At 39.9% G+C, this 25,757-nt stretch overlaps 1 protein-coding gene across 1 annotated transcript in view; it reads right to left on the reverse strand.

Moving 5' to 3' along the window:
• Positions 1–4,449: 4,449 nt before the first annotated feature.
• Positions 4,450–25,757, reverse strand: part of faf1 (Fas (TNFRSF6) associated factor 1) — a 72,910-nt gene continuing 51,602 nt past the window's right edge. Inside the window, exons 14-19 of the mRNA XM_026914895.3 lie at positions 22,668–22,804; positions 21,253–21,341; positions 17,243–17,323; positions 17,073–17,150; positions 13,252–13,467; positions 4,450–6,449 (exon numbers count right to left, since the gene is read on the reverse strand). Of these exons, the coding sequence (XP_026770696.1) occupies positions 6,366–6,449; positions 13,252–13,467; positions 17,073–17,150; positions 17,243–17,323; positions 21,253–21,341; positions 22,668–22,804 (685 nt within the window). The 3' untranslated portion in view covers positions 4,450–6,365. The remainder of the gene's footprint in view (positions 6,450–13,251; positions 13,468–17,072; positions 17,151–17,242; positions 17,324–21,252; positions 21,342–22,667; positions 22,805–25,757) is intronic.

Below are 25,757 nucleotides of genomic sequence, written 5' to 3' on the forward strand. Positions count from 1 at the left end.
TAATCTGTGAACGTCTGTTTTAGCTCAAAATAATTGGCTAATAGGCTAATAATTGCATTTTGCATTTTCTGAGAAAATTCATTTATTCATTTAAGTTATTTAAGTTATTTCTATAGATTGCAATATGGACATAAAGTATTATGAAAACGTTGCCTAATAAACGTGGAATGATGTGAAATTTTCCACTGTAGGTCTAAATATCTGTGTGTTAACACCTCACAGCACATAATGTGAAATTCAGTATGCAGGACAGGGTTAGGTAGACTGCTTAATCTCATTCACCGTTCCCCTGAGGCAGCACATCATGTGTGAGGCACCAGTTTAAAAATATATATATATTTTTTTGCATTTTGTTATTTTTAAAACGAGTTTGGTTGATCACATATTACAGATTTATTCAGTAAGGTTGAATGTGTAAAAGGATGTGTGATTTGGGGGAAGGGATTTTTCAGGAAGAGGACTGCTGCATGTGCACCATGGGTAAGTTAACTATTAGTAGTTTAAACATTTAAATTAATTAATAATGATTATTATTTAAACATTATTATTAAATAATGCAGGAATGTGTCTAAAATATATTTGATATGTTTTAGTAATATATTGTTTTAAAGATGAAGGAAAAGTGTGTATTTCTCTATATAACATTATACAGTAATGGTCACTTGGCAGATGTAATGACTGCAGTGATGTTCATAGGTTTCACTTTACTAAATCAAGCAGTAGCCACAGAATACGGAAACTCTACTGCACGGAAGAACCTTCTGTTTAACTGTGGCATTAGCTTGTGATTCAGTTTGCATTTGGATGACACCAGTTGTTAAATGTGATCGCTTCTCTGCATATTTTATTATTCACAGACACGGAATGATGTTTACTTTTGTGTTTTAAGGAGGTGAACCATCTGATGATACACATCATCGTCTTTTTATGCAATTATTATTATTAATAATTAAATAATAATAATAATAATAATAATAATAATAATTATTATTATTATTATTATTATTATTATTATTATTATTATTATTATTATTAAAGTAAAGCTTTTCGATGTATTCAGTTACAACATAATATTAAAAATGATGTGTTTTTCATACCTGCATGGCGTTGCCCTGAGGCACCAAAAAATCGGATAGGGCAAAGTGAAACAAAACAAACAAACAAACCTGAAGCCTAAAACATTTGCTTAAAAGATCAGAAAGAACGACCCATAGGGTACATACTGAGATTTGGTTCATTTGTATTAAATAACGTTAATAATTACTAGTTCTTAAGCATCTAACCTCTCTCTCTCTCTCTCTCTCTCTCTCTCGCTCATATATATATACAGTATATATATATATATATATATATAGAGAGAGAGAGAGAGAGAGGTTAGACGCTACATATATATATACTATACATATATATAGACGCTACTGTATATATATACAGTATATATATATATGAGCGAGAGAGAGAGAGAGAGAGAGGTTAGATGCTTAAGAACTAGTAATTATATATATATATATATATATATATATATATATATATATATATATATATGAGAGAGGTTAGACGCTACATATATATATATATATATATAGCATCAGCCCACGTCCAGCAAAGTTGTCCGATCTAATTGTGACTATACAGAATATTTAAATCTTTAATAATAATAATAATAATAATAATAATAATAATAATAATAATAATAATGATGATAAAGCTTTTTTGACGGCACAGCGCGACAGAGAAAGTCGCAGAGAAATGAACTGCTTTGTGCTCGGCTGTTTAAGCCGCACAGATTCAGTTTCTTTGAGGGTCTTTGAGGGTCTTTGAGAGCCAGCACGTCTGAGAAAGTAAACTTTGAGTGACCCTCCAGGTTAGTTTAGTCTGGGATTTTAGCGTGGCGGCCTGCGTGGATGTGAAAGGCGCGATGCTGTGGGATCAGGAAGCCGCTTCAAAGGGGGGAGAGCGCCTGCGTGAGGAATTGTGTTCTCCCACCGAGGGCCAGCATTCTTGACCCTTAAAGACTGGTTAAACATTATTGAACGCTTCCCCTTTGTCGTCGGAGCATCGCACCGCCACCCGAGAGTTAGCAGCGCTCAGTCCGTGCTGAAGCAAGCTGTAGTGTGCGACAAAACCGCATGGTCCAGGTAGTGGGCGGGGCCTACATATGATTGACAGACGCCTATTCTTTGGTGCTGATTGAGATGTCGAAGAGTTTGACTGCTGATCACGTATAATATGGAAAAGAAGATTAAAGGTCACGAGAGTTCAAACACTGCTTCTCCACAGCTTGAAGGGGCTTCTTGTTCTGCCATTGTGGTTAAGGCAAATAGTTCACAATGTGTAAATAAGTTTTACTTGATAGTGATTGCTAAAATGTGAAATTAGAGCAGGTTGCTCATCTCATTGTCAGTTGGCTGATAGCTCTGTCTTAGCTTTAAATGATAAATAGGAGAGGCGCAAGATGCATTTGCAGAAGTTTTTATTAGCAAACTGTCTCAATTGAAGTTGTTTGGCTTTTCAAAAAGTGGTCTAAATTATTGTTTTATACAACTGCAATTAATAAATAATAAACATGTTTTTTGTGATAAACTCCTTGCTTCTAATAAGATCACATTAGTCAAGGCAATAAGTGAAAACTGAAACCATATTGAAAATGTCTGCATATTGTTTTAGTCAGTCATAGTGATCATATATGCTCAGTTGAAGGTTTAGGTCTGTGATATGGGATTTAACATCATTAAAGTATTTGAACAATTTTATGTTTAATTCTGCTTTAATGGTTTTTAACACATCATTAAAAAGTAGATTGTGACTTTTAAACACCAAGCTTATTATTAGAGGTGTGGAAATCTCTGGTCTCTTTTCACTTTTTTCTCAAAACACATCCTCCCTCCCTCCCTCCTTCCTGCTGCGAATAAAAAGACAAGTTGGATCAAGTTGAAAGTAACATCATCACTCTATCCCATTATCAGTACTTCCGACCAACCCATTAAGGCTAGTTGTGTCTGTACAAAGCCCACGTCTGCGCACATTAGTGAAACACTCAGTGATTGAAACAGTAATATCACACATCACAGGAGCTGCACAATCAGCATTAGTGCCTCAGGTTAAAGGAGTTACCTGTCATTTCTGCACCAGTAAGCATCAGTGAAACTTCATCTTGACAAGCCGTGTGGCTTACATGCCAACGCCTTTCGCTCTGCACGCAGACATGATACTCGGACACAGACTCGGACTCCCTGTGAACCAGCACACAGGACTAACCAAGCAAAAGCAGGACAAAGCTGAGTTAAAGCTTAGCTTTTGTTATTTCCAGCATATTTGAGCAGGCAAAAATCACAATGCATGCTGAAAAACTCAATAACCATTTTTCAGTATTGAGAAATGCTTATTAGGAATGGTCCTCAAGCTTTTTATCTTAAAGAGCTTCAGAAGGGTCTAGTGTCAAGATCTCTTTTCAGCCCGTCTTGGTGAGATTTAGGCCTCAAATACTGAGAGAATACATGGTCTAATATATTCACTTCAAATTCAGAGACCATTTATCATCTTAAACACAATGTAACTTTGAGTTTGTCTTGCTCACCTGTTATAACAAATATTGAGAAATGTAACACTGGTTCTGAGTCATGTGAGTGAGTGAGGAATGTAGAAAGGATTGAGACATGAGGTAAAAGGTATAAGGTAGAAGCCTGATTCAGTGAACAAACGTTGAAATTCTTTGCATGAAAACTAAGAACGGTGTGGAGGCAGCTTTGGAATGAGAAAGAGGTCAGGAAGAAGAAAGTTCTTCTAAATGAAGATACTGCAAAATGGCCATTGAGAAACTCCTGATTAAAAAAAAAAAGACTAAATCTAACTAAAGTGTTTAGGTTATGACCCAATTATTGGTCTCAGTTGCTCTATACTAATCAGTAAAGCATTTTGCCACACATTACACTTAGTTACATTTTGTGTATTTTCCTCTTTGAAAACTTCAAGTCATGCAAAAGTACTGGCACCCTTGATGAAGATGAACAAATAAGATATTTAAAATAAAGTGCATAGATGATAAATTCTGTCTTTAATGAAAAAAAATCTCTATGAGAGAAATGCTCTTCTCAAAAACAAGAATAAAAAATAAAACGAAAAAAGAATCAGATTTGGAATAAAATTCAAATGCATTTCAAGAAAAAGCTTTGTAGCAGTTCCTGAGTTCAGGTTTCAATGGGGTCTAAAAATGTGTTTGATCCCAAATATTTTTTATGCATCACCACTGTGGAAAGACATAAAAAAAATGATTGTTGAATTGCTGGTTACATTACCAAACACGAGCCCAGGAGCATGTTGCCTTACCTGGTGAGGGATCTGATTTTAACAATCCACAGGAAAGAGTTAGAGAATGTATATCTGGTCACATATTGGTGTTCACAAGTTTCAACAGGGCTACATCATCACATCCACTTGAACAGACGTTAGTTGCCTGAAGAAAGCCTTTATTGACAGTTACAAATAAACTAAGTACCTTGATTGCCTAAATGCCACTAGGACTTTGGCTGAAAGGTTGTAAAATAACATTGAAACTGAACCCATTAAAAAAAATCACACTGGTACACAAAACAATTGTTTTACAATAAATACATTACAATATATGCGTTTTCCTCATATTGTGAAGTGTAGCTTATTCTTACACACCATTTTTGTTCATCTTTATCAAGAGTGTCAATAATTATGGCCCTCTCTGTATGAAACATTTCTTGTAAAATAGCTCCGCTGTGTAAGAAGGAGCACGCAGGATACATTTTAGAACATTTACTGAAACGTGTGTTGCATGCTGAATAGAAGCATCACCACACACAAGCTAATGTGCAGAATGCCCAAACATGTTTCCCCAACCTCTCTAAGCTCCACACAAGGTCGTTGAGACTGGCTGAGGACTCGCACTTCATTTCTCTCACTCAAACTTCTTCTATTTGGTTGTGCGATGAACGGCGCTGCAGATGGTGCAGTAAGCTTTTAATCTCAGAGCTGAACAGGGAAAATTAGCCTTTGTGGCAGATAATAGACAGAAGTCTGGAAAAACACAGCTGAAAAACAAGACAATGAATCAATTTTATCCAACCATTTGTTTGACTTTCATATGGGCATATCTGTCTAAACCCTCCAGCATTATTGCAAAAAATATATATAAGCAGAACTCATTTTAGTTACTCCCAATGACAGATCAGTGCAGTCACTGCAATTACAGGTCATAAATAAAACAAAGCCTCCATTCCAGGTTCTGCTTTATATGAGAACCTAATAACTCTTTTTTTCACCAGCTTTAAAAAAACTGACTTATTTTTCCAAAAGAAAAATATTGTTGCCGAGACTTGATGAACCAGAAAACTTGCACCTGTGAAGATAGAGGTCACTGCAAATAGAAATGTATTATTTCCTGCTAGCAGATCACATGCCTGTTCAAAATACAACAACTGAACTTCAAAGATTTCACTTTGCTCATTTCCCAAGTGACACTATTAGATCCAAAGGTCACTGCATAACTTATGATTGGAATCAAGTTACACAAATGACTATAAGCTAAGGCACAATAAACGTCCCTAATTCTTTGCACAAGTTCAGCCACAGATGGCCCCTCAGTGCATACCTTGTTAATTTGATTCTAAGGAAACAACCTTTTTTCTGCATTTCTGAAATCCAAATTAATAGCGATCTCTACACTCTTTTATTGTTACCAAATCCCACAGTGCCATAAAAAAAAATAAGCACCATGAAATTGACACATGTTCATATGTACACTTTATAATGTATCCAACTAAAACTAATACAGCATCAAACTTAAAAAGGGAAGGGAGAAAACTGACCATGATTTTTTTTTTTTTAAGGAAATGGAACAAAGCCATTTCTGATCATCAGTAAAGAGGGGATGCAGATAGCTGGCACTCCATAGGGCTTGGCCAAAGAGCAAGGGAACCAATGGAGTGGGGAAAAAAAGAAATAGTCCAAAGTTCTTCGCGAAATATCTCTTTGCTTGTCACATACCACCATGTTTGGGTATTTATTTATTTACTTATTTGTTTGCTTGCACAAATCAGGTCTAAAAAGCAGCCATAGTGGATCTTCCTCACCTGTGATGCCGCTCTGAGTCTCCACGACTGTTTTTTTTTTTTTTTTTTCTTTTTTTTGTTACCTTTTCAGTGGGTGGAGAAAAACATGACAGTTCTGTGTGTGAGTGAGTGTCAGTATCTCTGTGCTTGTGAAAGCTTCAGTGTGAATCATAAACACTCATTATTCATGTACGACGTACTGTGAGTGTGTTTGCGTGTGGCTGTTCTCTGTGGACACCATGCTAAAGTTCTTCATTGTTTGTGTGATTTGTCCAAGTGCTGTCAGTCCTACTCTTTGGCCTCCAGAAAGAGGGTCTCTTGAGGGAAGAGTTTGGCTTCCAACAATGTCCATGCCGGGTCTAACTGAGTTATCTGGTGAGAAAGAGAGAAAACACATAAACTATTGCAATAAAAAAATAAATAAAAAAAAAAACAATGAAAAGACAGTCCTTCAACAGTATTGTGAAATGTCAAGTATGCACAAATAAAGTGAATATCCATTAATTGTGCCATGGTCAACTTCTTACTTTAGTAAGGACTACCTCCCTCTTAAATGTCTAATGTATGTGTAGGTGATTGCCTGCTGTGTGTGGGCTATGGTGTGCACTGTGTGGGGTCTGCGTCTCTGAAACCATGAACCAGAGATGCAGTAATCTGATCACATCACCGTGAGCACCGAGTGTCCCGTTTCCCTCTGAGATAGACCCTGTTTGTTATTACACATAAACCAATCCAAAACAAACACACGGCCAGATTGGGGAGACCATGTGGTGGACCTATAATGGTTTAGCCCATGCTAACCTACATGACAGCAACACTATGGTGGGGTGCCATGATCACAGGGCAAAAGAGTCTGAAGGAACATAATGATTTCTCAGAACCAGATCTGAAAGAGAGAGTGAAAAAGAGAGAGAGAGTGAGAGAGAGAGTCGTGAGTTGATTGTAGTGAGCTAATAGCGGGAGGTTCTCCAGTTACATAGGGCATGTGTTCACACCTGTGTGTCCCAAACTGTGCGGTCACTGACATCTCATCACAGGGCATTAACTGCAGCCTGATTAAGACCTCTACTCCAAGCTCACCAGACCTCCTAGTCTTACCCCCCACTAGTAATTAACACAGCGGCCTCAGAGTGACAAGAATGTGCAGTGAGCGGGAAGCCGTGCAAGCCCTAAGACTGAACTGTACTTTCAGTATTACAGTTCAGAGTCATAAAGTATCACGGCAGAACCATCACGGAAACCATGAAGCATATGAAACACTTTCTGCTCACCTGACCTCAACAGTTTACTACATTACTAATACAGGGCAACGTCACACCACAGACTTCTATGCTGAATTTAACCCGACACTTTAAAGGAATACTTCAGTCTTTTTCAGCTGAATCTGCAACTGTATGTCTGTTTATTAAGGGCAAGAATTTCAATGTTTTCCTGTACTGAGTGAAGAATAGAAAACCTGTTCACCCAGTGTTGACACTTGCAGCTATGTTTCACCATAGCTACAAATTACTGTAGCTAGCCATAACACATGCAAAATCCTGCTAAAAATGAAAGGTCTTGCCCACTCTGACCACAAATCCGAAATGTACTATTGCTACAAGTAAAAAAAAAAAATCTGTGCAGGGCATCACTGTCTATTAATGCCAAATATGTTTGCTCATGACAATCTATACCATCTTTGTGACACTGCCACTCTAGCTGGTTCATCAATCACTTTATGCCTGTTGCAGTACAGCAAATATCACTGGTTGGTTCAGGAGCTGCAACTAGGAACAAATAACTGAAACAAAAAAAACAGGTGGGAGGATAAAAACAAGCATACTGCTGTTCCCTCACTCTCACACGGTCACAACATTGCTTCACTACTTATTTGCATAAAATTAAACGCTGCTCAACATGTTCATGTTGTGCAATTCACCCACGTCGCCAGTTCTAGTTAAAAAATGAGTCAATTCTGGGTGTTTTGTCACATCATTGCAGCTATGAACAAAGGGTTATAATAGAAGTCTATGGGCAGCTGCTGAACTCCTTTAATAAATGTTTAAAATAAAACAAAAACCATCCAGTGAGCTTCAGTTTGGTGTGTGGAAATGCCTTGTTGATGAGAGAGATCAAAAGAGAATAGCCAGAATGGTTTGAGCTGACAGGAAGGCTATGGCAACTCAAATAACCACTCTTTACAACCAGGGTGAGCAGAAAAGCAGACGGGCTACAACATTGTGTTCTGCTCCTGTCAGCCAAGAACAGGAATCTGCGGCTACAGTGAGCACAGGCTCTCCAAAACTGGAAGCTGAAGACAGGAAAATGTCGCCTGGTCTGATAAATCTCGATTTGAGCGGCGACATGCAGATGGCACAATCAAAAGTTGGAGTTAAAAGCATGGATCCATGGTGGTGGTAGTGTAGTGATGTGAAGAATGTCTTCTCGGCACACACTGGGCTGCTTAAGACCGATCAAACATTGTTTGATTGCCACAGCCTATCTGAGTATTGTTGTACACCCGTATGTGGCTACAATTTACTCATCTTTTAATGGTTATGTCCAGCATGATAACGTGCCCTGTCACAAAGCACTTCAAACTGGCTTCATGAAAATGACAATGAATTCAGTGTACTTCAACGGCCATCCCAGTCACCAGACATGAATGCAATAGAGCTTTGGGATGCGGTAGAACGGGAAATGAATGTGCAGCTGACAAATCTTGTTTGACAAATTATGTGATACAATCACATCAACATGGACCACAATCTCAAAGAAATGTTTCCAACACCTTCTGGAATCCATGCTATGAAGAATCAAACCTGATCTGCGAGCAAAGCACGGTCCTACCCAGTAAAAACTGATTTATTTTTATGCCACTCTTCAACACTGAAGCAATATAGTAAAAAGTAATTGTGCTTCATGCTTTAACTAGTTCTTTATGTATTAATTGAAGCATTTTCTGAAGGGGAAACCTTGATGGTTTTATAGGAATTCCCCCATAGTGAAAGATAAATGAAACATTTCTTGCCTCTCCGGCTATACACTCTTACAAGGTATTGCATGACAGCATTCTATTAAAATAAGTATTTTACATAAAAGTTTGCTGACTGCCACAATGTCTTCTCAGTACAGGGACATACATCAAAATTTTGGTCCATTATATACAACTCCACACACACAGACTCCTTAGTCCTCTGACTGTTTTGTGAACAGCAATAAAAAGAGTCATTCGTGTTCATATCAAGGTGTCTCATTAGGACAGGGTTGCAAGCCCTCTGACAGAGCTGCTGTTCTGCACAGCACTGATGGATGTCGGGAAGATCAGAGAGGCTCCCCAGCAGCTTGCGTCTCTCAGGGGACGTAAGTGAAGGTACACCAATAACAGCACATTTGCTGTGTTGCCCCAAAAGTCATCTGAGTGTGTGATAGCTGCCCTTTGTTCCTGAGCATGACCTGAGGGTGCAGTGCGACACAGGGAGGAGGTGGCACTCGACAGCAGGAGAAGGGTGAGACAACACCAGCACACGCTGGCAAAGGGGGAGAGAGAGAGAAGGATATACGAGGGAGAAGAGATAGACGGGCAAGATGGCACTGCAAAAAAAAACACCACTCCACACTTACTCTCCCTCCTCCTGTGTACCACTTCACAAATACTGCCTATGTAAATGAACCTGAAATGCTGCTATAACACCCCAGCATCAGGTAGAAGCAAATGAGGGTACAGGGTGGCACAGGTGTGGCTGTGCGTTTTGATGACTGTTCTCTTTAAGAGAGGGGGGAAAAAAGAGAGAAACAAGGTGTCACTCTATGGCAGGAGACAGATGCCATGGGTGATTGTTTACATTGGTATCCAATTAACAGACCATAAGAGCAGAAGCATCTGTCAACAAACAAAGCTGTTGCTTTCCTCCCCTCTACGTGTCTCGCTCTCTTCTTCTCCCTCGCTCCTCTCCTCTCATCACTTGTTTGTTTCTCCAGAACCTTCTGCTTGCCCTTCACCAATTATATTAGGCTATTCTAGGTAACAATGATCATAGTAGGGTCACACACACATGACACACACAAACACACAGAGTAAACATATGAATTGAGCTCATTTCAGGATGGGCTGATTCATCTCTCTAATCCTGTGAAGGGTTATTAAAAGGAAAGAAGTGGCTCTGTGAGTGAGGAGAGTCTTGCATGGCTGCTGGCTGTTTTCTTTAGGCTCTGATGATGTTGATGGCAGGTAATCCGCCTAAACCTTTAACAAACTCATCCTGAACGGCCCCACACAGGCCAACAAAAACAAGACAGACAGCCACCCTGGTGACCCAAGAGGCTGAGAGAAACAGGAAGAAATAAAGAGAGAAATAAAAAAGAAAGACTAAGAGAATTTGACCTATGCCAGGTATGCCAGCAGAATAAGATTGGGTTAAAGTGCACATATACTGTGTCCTACAGAGTTCAATTTACATCGACAGAGTTTAATTAGGTTCAGCCCTGCTGGAGCTAATTCAGTCCTGCTAATTTCACTGTGTAGGCTGTGAAAAAGAGGTTTAATGAAGGCTGTATCTAGAATCTAAACACCGGTGTTAAAAAAAAACATCAAAGAATAAATGAGTGTGAATATTTGTTTTATGGAGAAAGTCAAACAATACATTTTTATTTTCCGGCTGTGACGTAGCTTACATGCGGCAGAAACAGGATTTACTACCATCATCCGCAGCTGCCAAAGTGGCAAAATTAATTTCAGTAAAAGAATGTTTAAGGATTACCATGGAACAAACTAATTAAAATCACAATACGGCTCTTTCACAATAAAGCAGGTGGATGTTATGAAGACGAGTCTACAGAGCAAACCTACACAAGGCAGACTGAGCAAAAAACAAACTAAATTAGAATGGCACAGTTGAAGTGCACAAAACATTTAAACTAAATTAACAATGAACTCAGCAGCTGAGCTCTCAGTGATGTAATTCTGGCTTTGTTTAGCTCGGCATCACCACTTCAAAAGGCAGTCAGATAAATATTGCAGTTCATTAGTCTGAATCAAAAGAATTGGCCCATACACTGCAAGGAGTCAGGGGAAAATAAACAGCGCATGGGCAATAAATTGGCTTCGAAATGGGGCAAAACGTGCAGCTGAAACAACGTGTTTGTAATGAAGCCATTTAGGGCCCTTCACCATTAATTAAAATCCAATAGCCAGGTCTGACTTAGCACCGTGTTGTGAAGTGTTTATTTGGCCAATTAGGAAAGCAGTGGGGGATCATTATCGGGCTGCAGGAGGGTAGCAAGGGTGTTAGCGTTAGCTGAAGTTGGTGCACGGCTAAAGCGGGGGTCACAGGCAAGAGAAGTTGTTCCCTGGCAGAGTGCACAGCCCTGCCTCCTGGCTAGCCTTTAGCACGGCTTCGAGAGAGGCTCTACACATCACAGGCGAAGGGCCAATCTAAACACACAAACACAACCGCACGCCAACATCAGAGACGCCAAACTTAAAACACACATTGAATCGTGCTGGGATGGCTTCACTTTCAGACAGTGACCATAGCTGCTAAAGACAAAATGAGTCTGAGAAGACCCTTTTAAAAGCCATTACAGAAGTCTTCATGGACGTCAAAAACTTCCAGAACTGAGAACTTATAATGATTCCCAACATCAGCCTAGATTGCTGTGCCATGGTATTGAGGACAGTATGAATAGGGTGTGACGGCCTATGGAACTCTGGCATTGCATTAAAGAGCATATGAATAGATGGAGAATGCACAAGCTAGTGCTAATCCCTCCTCTAGCTCTCCCCCAACGAAGGCAGGTGCTCAAAGAGAAGGAGAGAACAAACAGAACCTGACAAAGGACGAGCTCCAATGCAGCAAGGACGGATAGAGAAACAACAGCGTTCGGCTACTAGGTTCTTCCCCCACCTCACAGACCCCATCTCTGTTTGTTCACTCACTTATTGCTGGCAATTAGCTTGGTTTCTGGGTGTGGAGCCGAGAAAGAGAAAGAGGGCGAGATGAAGTTTAAACATTTGTGCTGAATTACAAATGCAATAGTGCTGCAAGCTCTAATCCTGAGGGAAGGATGGGGAGTCTGTGGAAGAGATGATTTTAATTACAGCAAGGAGAACTAGAGAGAAGGAGAGAGAGGAGGAGGATTAAACTTGGGCACTGTGTTCACAGCGGAAAACACTGCCAGTCTTTCCGCGCTCAACTCTGTAAACTCACTCCAACGCTGGATACACTTTTCACCACACACAGCTCTCCTCTGGTTCCTAAACAAAAAGGTCATGTGATGCATGAAGTGGTGGTTTAGCTTTTTTATATACATATTTGCTCATGGTATACGTATATTTATGTAAATATTTGTTAAGTGTGTTAATATTTTGCTATATGATTACACATGTGCCTAATGAGAGTGTTTACTTGTGCTTTTTTTTTTCTTTCCATGTATGCATGTGTATTTTTTTTTTTTTTTTGCGGAGACCGTCCTCCAGGTCCCCATGGGCTCGGATGGCATGCTGTCTGGGCAGGCCTGCACACTTCTCCTGATTAATGGAAAGCCCATTTCTGTTTCCATGCTGTTAATTAGTCAGGTCGTTAAGGGCAGTGCTTGTTATCTACCTGCCGCAGAGCAAGCACACCCAGCTCTCTAATGACTGTGCGGTAGAAAAACCCTCTCACACAGGAGAAATGTGCTGACTGTATCCTAAGTAGCCAGTGTGCTTTCCTGCATCAAAGATCCTAATTAATATTCGGAAAATTATGCATGCACTTGTGGATAGATGTTTAAAAAAAAAAACATGAAAAATACTAATTAGTGACGCACAGATTTTAATTAATGTGCAGGTGTGTGAGTATTTGTAGAGTCCTATAGTAGAGAAACACAAGCCCGAGCGCGCACGCACAAACACTGAGGGATTAAAGTCGAGCAACAAACTCTAGCCACATGGTGGAATTAACTAGCCAATTATACACTCTATTTTTCCTGCTGAGCTGTAACACTCACACACAATGACCCACACACACACACAAACACACACAGACAATCTAGTGTCTGTACTTTAATTACTGCCCCACAGGTGGACAAGAATTAAAAGTGATTTAGCATAAAAAATAGACCTTTATCACCATCGAGGATATTACTTTCGTTAAGGGCGAAGGAGGACTTATGGCTGGAGAGCGATGGTGTGGGTTGGTGTATGCAGACTCACGTTTCTACGGGGGAAAGTGGTGAGCAGTTTGAACTCATCTGATGGATAGCCTTTAGAAGCCACAAAGTCGAAAAGGACTTGGAGCTTGCAACTGCCCAGGAAACGCCTCTCCAGGAATTCTCCACTGGGCGTTCGGATACGCAGTTTACTGATTGGTTCTCCTGCTTCCTCCTTGGGCTCCGGCGGTAAGGTTTGCTCCAGTGAAAGACGGATGGCCTGGAGAGAGGCATTAAGACAGCAAATCTCAGTTACTATATACTCAAATATTGTGGCAAAATTACCAAAAAATATAATCTAAAATACACTCTCAATGGTGAGTCTGTTGTCTTAAATACATTACGATTTAAACACGGCTATTTACAGCACAAGCATCAGCAATATATTCAATATGAAAGGGGCAAGTTAAGTCAGAAAGCAGATTTGTAGAAAATGAAAACACTAAACAGACGGGTAAAGATGAGAGGAAAAATTATAGTGAGAGAGATAGAGAGAATGGAGGAGGAGTGTAGTTGGGTCTCCTGTGGCTCAGAGCAGGACCTTCTGCTCCCTGGGGATTTTCACCTCCAGCTTGTTGTTCCTGTTGTGACACTGGGTAGCATATGCTGTGACAACATGTGCCGCCTTTATTTACCCACCGTAATGCAATTATATTTCATCAAAGTGTACAACAGTAGCTCATTAGCAGCTGCAGGCTTTGTGTTGTGCGCGTGCCGGCCCTGCTCCCTCAGGTAGCGGCCCGCGTGGTAAGGGCTCTTTGGGGGACGAGCAGCATCCCTCCCTGGACCTAACCCTCTGCATGTGTGTGTGTGTGTGTGTGTGTGTGTGTGTGTGTGTGTGTGGTGTCCACCCAACCTTGCACACAAAGAGCGCTTCGGAGCATCTCTTTCAATGCACAAAACAAACAGAGTGTATCTGTGTGTTTGTGTAGCACCTGACATAAGGCAGAATAACGACATCACCACTCCCCTCTTCTTTTTCCTTCTTTCATCCGCATCGGACACAAAAGAGTCCGAATCACAGACAGCATTTCCCCTCTCTCTAGCCCTACACTGTTTGCCTGAATCCATTGTCACTGCACATATGCAGCGAGGGGGCCGCTGTGTGCGAGTGTGCGTTTGTGTGTGTATGAGTGTGTGCCGGCAAGTTTGGAGAGACTCCAGGTGGAGAGCATCATGCTGCTTTTGTTTATTCATGCACAATGTCAGAAAAATGAAGCATTCGCGTAGCCAGAATGCACACACACACAAAAACACAGTGCCTATAAGCAGCTGCTGCCCACTACACGCTACGCAGACTCCCTTTAATATCTTCCATCTTTATCCCTGGCACCACAGATAACCTGAGCAGCAGAGAAACAGATTCTAGCACGGCTGGTTTATTTCCATTTGGATTGATGCAAGTTAAATGTACACACGAGTAGCCTTGGAGCATGTCTGAGCTCACAAGCAATATTATGTCACATGAACGAGGCCCAGAACGGTGAAGAACAGAGAAAGAATACATGAGATTTCACCCATTTCACAGTCTAGGGATTCACATTAAAAGGCATGAAACTGATGTCATATATGCGTGACAACGCAATATTTCACAAAACTGGAAGAGAATAAATAACTAGTGCAGGTGCTGGGTGCAGATGATTTTATCTGTGTGTGCGCGCGTGTGTGTTTCCTCTGTGGTGTGCACTGTAGTGAGTCCCTTAGGGTTCATTACAGACAGCAGGTGAGCAGCCTTAAAAAGCCTCTTTCTCATTAAAGCGCATGCACACATATACACACAAACGAAAAATGACCTGCCACAATTACTCCAGTACCATCTTTGTCTACATGCTTTATACATTAAAAGCTTAATCGAAAAAGGGCCTAAATCAAGCTAATGCAAGCCATTGTGAGGTATCATATATCTGAAAATACACTGTTGCTTACAAGGGGTTGAATACACCATGGCAATAGAGGGAGCACTGAATGTAAAAGAAAAAGGGAGACTGAACTGGACTAAGCTAATTATAAGTCTTTGTGAAAGCCTGTTTAACTAATGTGACAAATCATCTCATATAGCAGGTTCACATCGGCGGACAACACGCTTTATATTACTGAGTAAACAGACAATAAGCAGGCCATGGGGAGGGCCAGGAAGTCTGGGTTATCAGCTTTCCCTTTAAACTCAAGTCTGCTTTGTGTGTGTGTGAGTGTTGTGTTGTGCTGCCATTGTGCAGCAGGGATTTAATATGAACCTGTGTGTTGTGCATTTCAATTCACTAAAGGGACAATAACATTTGTGTGTGCCACAAACAGTAGAATGGTGGCTTTCTTGGTCTATAAGAGCCGCTTTTCCGGCCACAAGCGATTGCCTGAAAATCCCTTTTAGTCCCAGCTTTAATATGTACTTTTCAGTGCTACAGTCTTTAAAAGTAAACAACCAGAGAATCATATACATTTATACATGTTGAGAATATGCTGTCATATCCAGCCTCTGTAGAAATATTTTACATTACATTTGCCAAAAATGTGTCACCAGGTTGGCATGCTCCCATCATACATAATCTACTTGAGCAAATAGCGCAGTATGCATGTCACACCGAGGAATTCTGTAAATGGATCATTAACATTGGGTATTGAACTTTAGTGCGAGTCTGTGACTCTAAATCTCGCAGTGTATCATTTAATGTAGAGACGTGTGAACATGTTGAAAAAAGTAAAGTTTATGGAGCGTGAAGATAAGAGAGATGGGAGACTAATGTACATTCTTAGAAAACATAAGCCTGTGCAAGTTCTTCTTTCTCCAGAAAACATATTTGGAAAACATTTAATTTGACACTGCTTTAGAGATAAGGGGCAATGCACATAATTACAAAGTAATTCTCACTGATCACCTTTATTCTGTGATGAAACATTTCTATCCTGATGGAGAGTGCTCTCTTCTAGGATGACAATGCCACCATCCACAGGACACGAGGGTTCACCAAATGATTTGATGTGGGTGAAAATATCATAAATCATATGCTAGGGCCATTAGAGTCACCGGAGAGGGAATACATTTTGGAAGAATGGTGTTCATTCCTCCAGTACGGTTCCAGAGAATCTATGCCAAGGAGCACTCAAGTCGCTCTGGCAGCTTGTGGTGGCCAAAAACCCTACTTTTTTCTAATCTAACTTTTCTTTCCATGTTTCATTAAATTTCACATAAGGAATCTGACATTTAAATAATGACAAGAAATTTTTAAGAATTCTGAATCATGTATCTTTATCTAAACTGTACTAAATCAGTTATCTACACATAGACATTCCCTTACCCTTAGTCCTGAACAAGCTAAAATTAAACCTGTGTGGCATGCTATTTCTTCTGCAGTGCTAGACATGTGCATCTGGACTGGCATCTTGCTGGACCCAATGGAGAAGGGTGTGACAACAACGGTCAGAAATTAATCTCTCAACCTTAGTACAGTTTATACATTCTTTACAGTCTTTATAATAGCATTTCTTCATTCAGCCACTTCAAAGAGAAGCAGGCTTTTTAATTAGCCACCCTCTTGTATTCTGTCAGCTTGAACCTAGATAGTGAACTTGGCACAATTCACAATTAATACCGCTAACAGAAGTGAATTCCTCCCCAACAGCTCCTGGTCCTCAGAAAAGTACTCTAATCCTCAATACTCAATCCTGTTGAAAGAACCTTTAAAGTTTCTCAAATCATTCTTTGTTCGAATCCACGATTAAACCATGCTTAATGGGTACTGCACAGCCTATCTTACTGCATAGAAATATAATCTAGAGCTAAGCTTTATCTAAGGACGGTAACTGTCAAACTGTAACGCCAGTCCTCACCTCCCGTTCCTCTTCCTGCTCTTTCCTGATTCGTTCTTGACGTACTTGTTCTGCCTCTTCTCGCTCCTGTGCTTCTCTCTGTGAAAAGGTAGAATTTACAGATTCATATAACGTACACCATCGTATAAACACATTCGGATAAAATTAGCTTTACAACTGCATTCACAAACCTTTTTGCGATCAGCCTCTAATGACAAGCGATATGCTTCGTCCTGCTCTCGCTTCACCATTTCTCTAGCTTCACGCTCATCCTGTGGGGAGAAAGTGGGCCTGTTATTTCAACAAACTAGACAAATTACAGGAACTCATAATTGTTTATGTCAACATCTCACAAACAAAACCATTCCTGATGGCAGAACACATCCAAGCCATAAATTATAACCGAGGTACAAGACAGCAATCAATGGGACCCTTTGATGTACGAAGCAGCATTGTGCGGTTGTATTGCTCACAATAGAGAAAACATCTGAGTGACAAACTGAAAAACTGAGGAAGACTGAAAGAGTATCATATGGGTTCCATGACATACACTAGAGGGCCCTTTTATTCTATTGTGTGCGTGTGTCTTTTGGAAAGATTCCTGTTTGTTAAGGGCCACCCAGCTGTGCGTTGGCCTGCTGAGTTGTAAAGAAGTGGAAACTCTACTGTTGCCTTCATGCGGTCAAGCCCCTGCCATTGTTTCTGGGCTCATGAAAAGCTGGCAGGTTGGTTCGTCAGGCCCGACCTTGTGGTGATATGTGAAAGAGTGTGGCTACAGAGGATGGAGGAGGAGGATGGGAGCATGCTGGGTGATCAGAGGCAGGGCCAATACATCCTGAAGTTTCACTGAATGGCATGTGAGGACCATGGCATGTGTGGGTCATTTTCTTCCTTGGTCAATTCGAAAGGGCAGGGGATCACGTCATGAATTAGATATGACATGTTAAAGGAGCTTTATAATAAGCCAGTAAAATTAAATAATCATCACTTTTTTTAAAAAAAAATGCCCCTAGTGCCATTAACAGTCTAAGTTAAAAAAAAAAAAACTGCAAGGTCCAGTGTTCTGTAAAATGGAGACTCAATATATAACTTTCCCTTCCAATCACGTGTCAAAACCTATGATGCAAAACTAGTGGAAAATTCCCAGATCAAATGCTCTCACACAGACTACAGTGGCAACAAGTGGAATGGGTATGTGCCCTTTGGATCTCATAATAAGCTCTGTTGTAACGTACTGTCAAATTTGTGTGTGCGTCATTCTGTTTCAGGTCCAACTCCACAACACGTCAAACAAACTACCTGTTCACACCTTTTTTCAATTTCAGAGTTCTCATGATTGACCATTATGCTGTAGCATACCATGTACTTGTGTGTTTGTGTCATTCTGCTCCAGGTCCTACCCATCAGCACATCAAACAAACTACCTGTTCACACCTCCTTCTCTTAATTTCCAAGTCGTCATCCTTCAACTTCCCTTAAAAGACACAACATACACTCACACCACTAGAACATTGCTTGTGAAGTCTTTTGCCTGTCATGATTGTTCATGTGCTTCCATTTTACCTGACGTAGAGGTTTCACTTTCTCTTCAGACTGAGAAAACAATTCTTTAGCTGCCCATTGCACTGTACTGGTTTTAATGTTTAACTACATCGCTTCAAAATATATGTTACCGCTTTAAATCACACAGACATGGGCATGCCTCAGTCATATTCACACACATTTAAACGCAGGAATGCAGTTGTGATTTTGGCAGGTAAGAGGATGCTGTCTGGTTATGTTAGTTGGCCCTGTGTGCTCAAGGCTGTGTGTGTGTAGGTGTGTGTGTATATATAGGCTAGACGTAAGCTAGACATCCTGAGTCAGCTAAACACCCGTTATTCACATACACCCATAAAAATAGCTGTCTTATATCAGTAATTACATTTTACAATTTCTAATATGTATATATCAATGTTCTATGACTTTTATTAATTTTACATACTGGTAAAAGCTGTACTTCAACTCTTCCAGCATGAAGAGCTCTTAGTCCCAAGCAAAACTGTCAGACTGCAAATGTCATCAGTTCACACCCAGTGCACTTCAGAGTTCAACTCCCAGCTGATGCTGGACTGAATATGGCAGCTATAGGATGTGCTGGAGGACTATTGCGGTAATTACCTCTGCTCCATTACACAGATAACACTCCAGCACCCTCTCTATCACTTCACATTCCCTTCCCAGCCAACTGAAGCCATTAATTACACCCAGAGAGACTGTGCATAGCCTGGGCAAGTGGAGCTGCGTGTTTCCATCACAAACCATCCATGTATCAATGTGTGTCAAAATCTAACTGCACTCTGAGGAAAGTTAGCCTGACAGCAGGGCAGCCAATGGGAGCTTTCATTGGCATTGGTGTTAATGGCTTTTTAGTTATTTATGTTATTCATTAAATTTAAAGCACCTAATTTATGGTGTGATATTATTTTTTACAGTGATTTTTTACAATGTACTGAACATTGCAACTTAGTTAACCCAATCTAAGCATTTCAACTAGTGTTTAATTCAAACCTATGACAATGTCTCCTGGATCTGCAACATCAAGAAAGACCTCCAAACAAAATGTAAAGCATATAGTGAAATGAAGAAAAACTACAAGTGCAAAACCAAATGCAATCACAATACGGTTAATCATGGTGTATGGTCAGACGATTACAGTGGATTTTCAAAATACCCTTTAAAATGCATTTCCACTTTCCAGAATGTGCACACTGGATTTGCCCATAGACATTTCCTATTTCATCTTATAATGACAACGTGATAAATACTGAAATGTAAGAGATTTTATGGAAATGTTATTCTCAAAAATATATTTTGGTAAACATCCTGAAAGAGTTTTCACGTCTTTTTTAAAGACAGTTGTAATAAATCATTTCGTAACATTTCCTTTGCCCTGTGATGGACTGGCGTCCCATCCAGAGTGTATTCTCGCCTTCTGCCGAGTGTTCCTGGGATGGGTACCATATCCACCGAAACCCTGAGCCAGAGATGCAGTTACTGAAAGTGAGTGAGTGACTGAGAATATTTCCTTTAACTTTCACCACTGGCTTGTGTGTTTTTTAAATGGTGGATTAATATTGTGATACTGTAAAACTGCGTAGGTTATCATACCATGAAAATTTCAAACCGTAACACTCCTAAATTTCAGTTGTACAGAATGAGAGCCACAAAGCAAACATGGCTTCTGCTACTTTTCCTATTTAATGAGTGTCTGAGAACTCAACCACTGTTGAGGTGTTTAAGACAGAAAGATGTCAACACAAATCAAATCAGCCAAACAGCCAGAGGGCATGACTAACCCATGCTTGTTATCTGAATATTTCCCAGTAAACCACAGACTGCTCCAGTCAACCGCATGGTATGTAGACTGAATGAAAACACCTGTGTGCTTGTGGGTGGAAGCACTTAAATGAACAAGAAGTTTTCAACCCACGCTGCGTTTCCAACTGCTGGAAAATAAGTTTAACAGTGACTTAGTTTTTTAGTGATACTGTCCAAGACGCATCTCAGATGACAGCAAAATTTAGTTTTGAAAGCTCAATTCTAGTAATTAATATGACATGTAGAGGGAAAGGTCAGTTTCTCTTTGTAGTACTCCTCTCATGTGCAACAGACACAAAAGGTAAAACCAGTCCTTTAAAAGCCCGTAACACAGTTTTTTTGAATGGACATCCCACACATGCAGTCTTATCTTTTTTGTGCGAGTTTGTTTGCACAGTGCCCATTGATTTAAAACAAGCGTTGACCATATGCAGTAAACACATATAGAAATGACATCCTGTTCACTTTGTTATCACTACAGACCTCCACATGATACCGAAGTAGCTAATGCATTGTGCTTCTTAATACTCAGATAAAACACACACACACACACACACACACACACACACACACACGTTTTCAGAGCTTGTATTCTTTCCCTCTGTATGACTGGGACAATTCAAATTCTTCAAAACGGTTGCTCTTTGTTCCAACTTGCCTATAAAGCTTTCTTCTACTATACACTTGTATGCAAGTGCAGAACAAATAGAAGTATCTGCCTTCTGTCCCTTAGATACACTAACTTTATATATACAATATGTTCAGATAATTTAGAACATTCTTATAATCAATCATTAGTAGGAAACCTCAGGAAGGCCATGATTGCTGCTGTGTCTCTCACCTCATCTCGGATGTCCTCCTGTTGCTGGGCTGTGAAGATCTCCATTGCTCCCATCAGTCTCATCATCAGGTCATCCACTGTAGTGTTACCTGTAAAGAGACACACACACATTTAAGTGAGTTAACACAGTTAACCAAACAGACCTACTTCAGAAAAAGAATGTTATAAAATATTACAACTGAATATTTCTATACTGTACTATTAAGTAGAAAGGTGATCCTAACGCTAACCCTAATAAGCTAGGAATACCTGTACCCCTGCACATTCACACAATTATCCACTAAGCCAATCACGCAGCAGCAGTGCAACAGATACAATCATGCAGATACAGGTCAAGTGCTTCAGCTAATGTTCACATCAAACAGGACATTTGAAGATTTGAAAATGTTTCCTGGTCTTATTCCAACTTACGACTGTCTAGTTTTGGTAAGCCTGGGCCCACTACAGCCTCGGATTCCTTTTCATGGCTGACAGGAGTGGAAACCGTTCTGGGCCTCAGCTGTTGTAGGTCAACCTCCTCAAGGTTAAATTTGTTGTGCATTCTGAGATGCTTTTCTGCTCACCACGGTTGTAAAGAGTGCTGTATATAAGAGTTACTGTAGCAATCCTATCAGCTCAAACCACTCTGTCTGTTCTGCCTGTGACAACCACGCCACAGTCAAATCCACTGAGATCACATTTTTCCACACTCTGAAGTTTGACGTGAACATTAGCTGAAGCTCTAGAGATGTATATGCATCATGTTATGCATTGCTCTGCTGCTACATGATTTACTGATTGGATAATTGCATGAATTAGCAGGTGTGCAGGTATTGCTATTAAAGTGGACGGTGAGTATATGACGATATAATATCAAGACTGTGATAAAATGTCACAGTAAACTTTTCTGAGATATCTTCTATATCATGATATCTTTTTAAATGTTTTTAATGACAAAGTTTGACTGGAAGCAGCTTATTCGAATCATTTAAATAATTTTAAAATGTTCATTTGCATATTTTCCCCCTTTTTCAGTGTTAAATAATATATTTGTGCAGACATTAAGTACAAGTATAATGACGCTTCACTGTTTTTTTTTTTTAAATCCAGCACTACTGTTTTGCTGGTAGTTTGTTAGGAAACCTTTTCTTATACCTATATTGATACATATTGTGTAGCATAGAAATGTCAGGTATCATGATATATTTATATACTAGTCATTTCGCCTAGTCCCCATTCGTGAAAAATAATTTTTAATTGGTAATTAAAAATAATGGCATAATGTGTGATCAGGGATTTGTTACTGTACTGCACTGCTTTCGTGGAAAAGCACTAATTTACTTTTAAGCAACCCTGTTTTATGTCATGTGGAAAAATATAGAAAATGCTTCGCTTGCATGAGAAACCTTTCTGCATTATCCACAGTGCATAGTTACCTTGAATAACGTTTAAAACTTCATTTGATGTCCTTTTGCCCATGACTATCAGTAGCAGGGGGAACTGGTCAATTTTGTACGTCCTAATGGTCTGTGCAACGACACTTCCAAAATGCCGCGTGCACATAGTGAGTAGTCTGTAAGGGAAAGTGAGATAAGAACAGAGATGGATATACTCTTGGATAGGTAGAGTAAAGACAAGCAGCTATATAGCAATAGAACCACATAAAATCACACCTCTCAAGAAGAGGGCTCATTGTATTAAATAAAACTATTCTGGCTTTTCTCTTGAGTGACATCTCTCTCACTCTAAATATACCACAGAGCCAAATTAGTATTCCACTCCTGCCTTGTTGAATTTGATAGGCCAAGGAGGATTTCTTATTCCATTACAAAGACAGAACTTTAAATTAACATTTCACTGAAGGAAAAGGGTAGCGTGCAGGCTCGCAGAGCTCACAGTAAATGTCATAATATTAATGAATTGCTATAGACTGAATGCAAATATAGATTAGATTCTCTCTTCTTCCTTTAATAAGTGCAGCCTTAATAACAAGCTGGTAAAATAGACTGATGGAACAGAGAAGTACGAGGGGTCGGGGAGTGAGTGAGAGAACAAGCAAAGAGTACTTTATTACGGGAATGAATAGAAAGTCGGATGAAATTATTCAGCATGGCACTGAAAGGGAATTAAAAAGTGCAAAAAAGCCAGATAGTGTCTGTCAGTAATAGTGAAAAAGTATCATAAATAAGCATTTAATCTACCATTTTCTTTGCGAAATGTGGAGTATCATTTCTGTGAACTAGTGGAACTCAAACAGGTATGTATACATTAGATACAGTTTTTCTCTGTACGATTTGTTGTTTTCACACACCTAAAAAAAAACAAGCCATCATACAAATACACTTGCAATATTTTCTGGCACGCCATCCACTGCAGACTTTTTCATTTTCATGACAGTGTAAGAAATATGTGAAAACGTAAAGAGTTTTCATAGCTCCTCAGGGTGGTTCTTTTTTTTTTTTTTTTTTCAGCACTGGCAACACCTGGCATTTTAAATGTCTCATCACGCATGACTTCCTAATGGAAATGACATCTTTGCTCTCTTTCTCATATTCTCATTTCTCAGTTTCATATTTGAGTGACAACCATGCCACGAACACTTTTCTGTACTATTGCATGGCAGGGAGAGCCCAATTACATTATGAAAAACCTACTAATGAAATAAATCAACTGTTCAAAAATATATAAGTGATACAAATATAAAAACAACTTACTAATATATCATAACAAGCATTCTGTCTCAGGAGTGTTAATTACACAGGCATATACTCAGCAGATTTATGCATAATTAATCTGTGTGTTAAAAGAGGCAGGTAGAGAAGCACAGCAGCCACTCTTACAAAGATGAAACACTGAGCCTCAGACTACTTCTTGTGTACAGACACACACACACACACACACACACACACACACACACACACACACACACACACAAATCACCAAATCGCCAGCAACTGAGAACACTGCCAATCATCACTCAGTTAGACTCAACTCAGGAGCGTGAGAATGTGCAAGTGTGTGTCTCAAGACATGACTTTGTGTGTGCACACAAAAACACACAGTCGTGTGTGAGTGTGTGTCACCGTTCCCTTCATGAATAGGCCCAGATGTTGTCCGCCTTTAATCTGCGGTAGAAAGGCTCAGCTGGGGCAAAAAGCACTAGGGGAGAGCGGGAGGAATGAAGGTAGGGGCCCCGTTGAAGGAGCTCCTGCAGGAGAAGGGTCACTTGCTGCCTTTTGGAGACAACCCGCTCCGGGAGGAGGCCTTTGGGGTGAAGCCTAGTGGAAGGAAAAGCTTGGGCCTGCCCCGCAGCAAAGCCTGCTGGGGCCAATCAAGACTCCATCTGCTGCCTGACCAGGCCCTCCCTCCCTTTACCTCTATCACCTTCCTTCTCCTTCGTCACAGGAGAGAAAAATTCCAAAATTAAAATGCAAATCCTACTAAAAGGTAGTACTGCCAGTAGCTAGCTGTTAGACATTTAATCTACAATTTAAAGACACACCGTAAAGACAAATGTTTTTTTTTTTTTTTTTTTTTAAGTAGTTAGGTGCCAACTCATTAGACTCAGCCACATAGTAATAAACAGGTCTTCTCTGCTGATCCAATTACCTGAAATTAATTGAAGCTATTTGTAGCAAGATATATTTAAAAATAAAACGCTTCATCTACAGAACTATTTCCATGGGTGACAAGCTAGAAGAAAGTGCTGGTGCATTTGTTTTTTTTTTGGATTAATTCTTTCAGATCTCTCTTACAGTCCACTGGTCTGAAATGCATGCTGCACACTAATGAATATAGATCATTTTTCTTCTGTGTTAACATTCCCTTCCCATAGCCGCAAACCATTATTTGCAAAGCTCTTTGTTTATTTTTTTGCCGTTCGTATTTACCACATACACACTCTCCATCTGAATATTTTTGAGAAAGATAATAAGAGGCCTGTCAGGTTTTTTTATTGTAACCTATCAGATCCAGCCACTTCTCCCAAACAAGCTCTGTAGTGCTAATGACTGGTTGATCATGGTGATGATTTCCAAAAATTTAATGATACAGTTGCATAATGCAACCTGGGTACTGACTGTACACTGTAAACACAGTCACAATTACAAAATGGATTTATTCTGCTAAAATAATGAGCCACACTACAATTCCAGTTACAATTTCAAATGTGCGCCAAAAAAAGAACAAAAAAAAAATCCAATCATTCAAGATACCAAACCATGTCACCCTCCTCCACCTTTGCCACAATGAGGAGATTCACAGCAGTGCACTGAATGAGACCCAGGAGTATAACTGACCCTTTACCGGGGCAGATTAGTGCAGATTGCCCTGTTGGGGCCTCAGAGAGTAAACACAACTGCTTTTGTCAAAGAACCGAATAAGAAGGGAGAGAGGCGAGAGGATGGGGGAAGGGTAACATCTCTCATTAAGAGATCATCCATTTTAGGTGTGAAAATGCTTCCGATCTCAATTTTTGAATGGGTCATCGCCCCTGAGGAAGAATGAGAGTGTCAGTGCATGTGTTA

This window comes from Pangasianodon hypophthalmus, chromosome 8 (assembly GCF_027358585.1).
Source record: "Pangasianodon hypophthalmus isolate fPanHyp1 chromosome 8, fPanHyp1.pri, whole genome shotgun sequence".
Lineage (NCBI taxonomy): Eukaryota > Metazoa > Chordata > Actinopteri > Siluriformes > Pangasiidae > Pangasianodon > Pangasianodon hypophthalmus.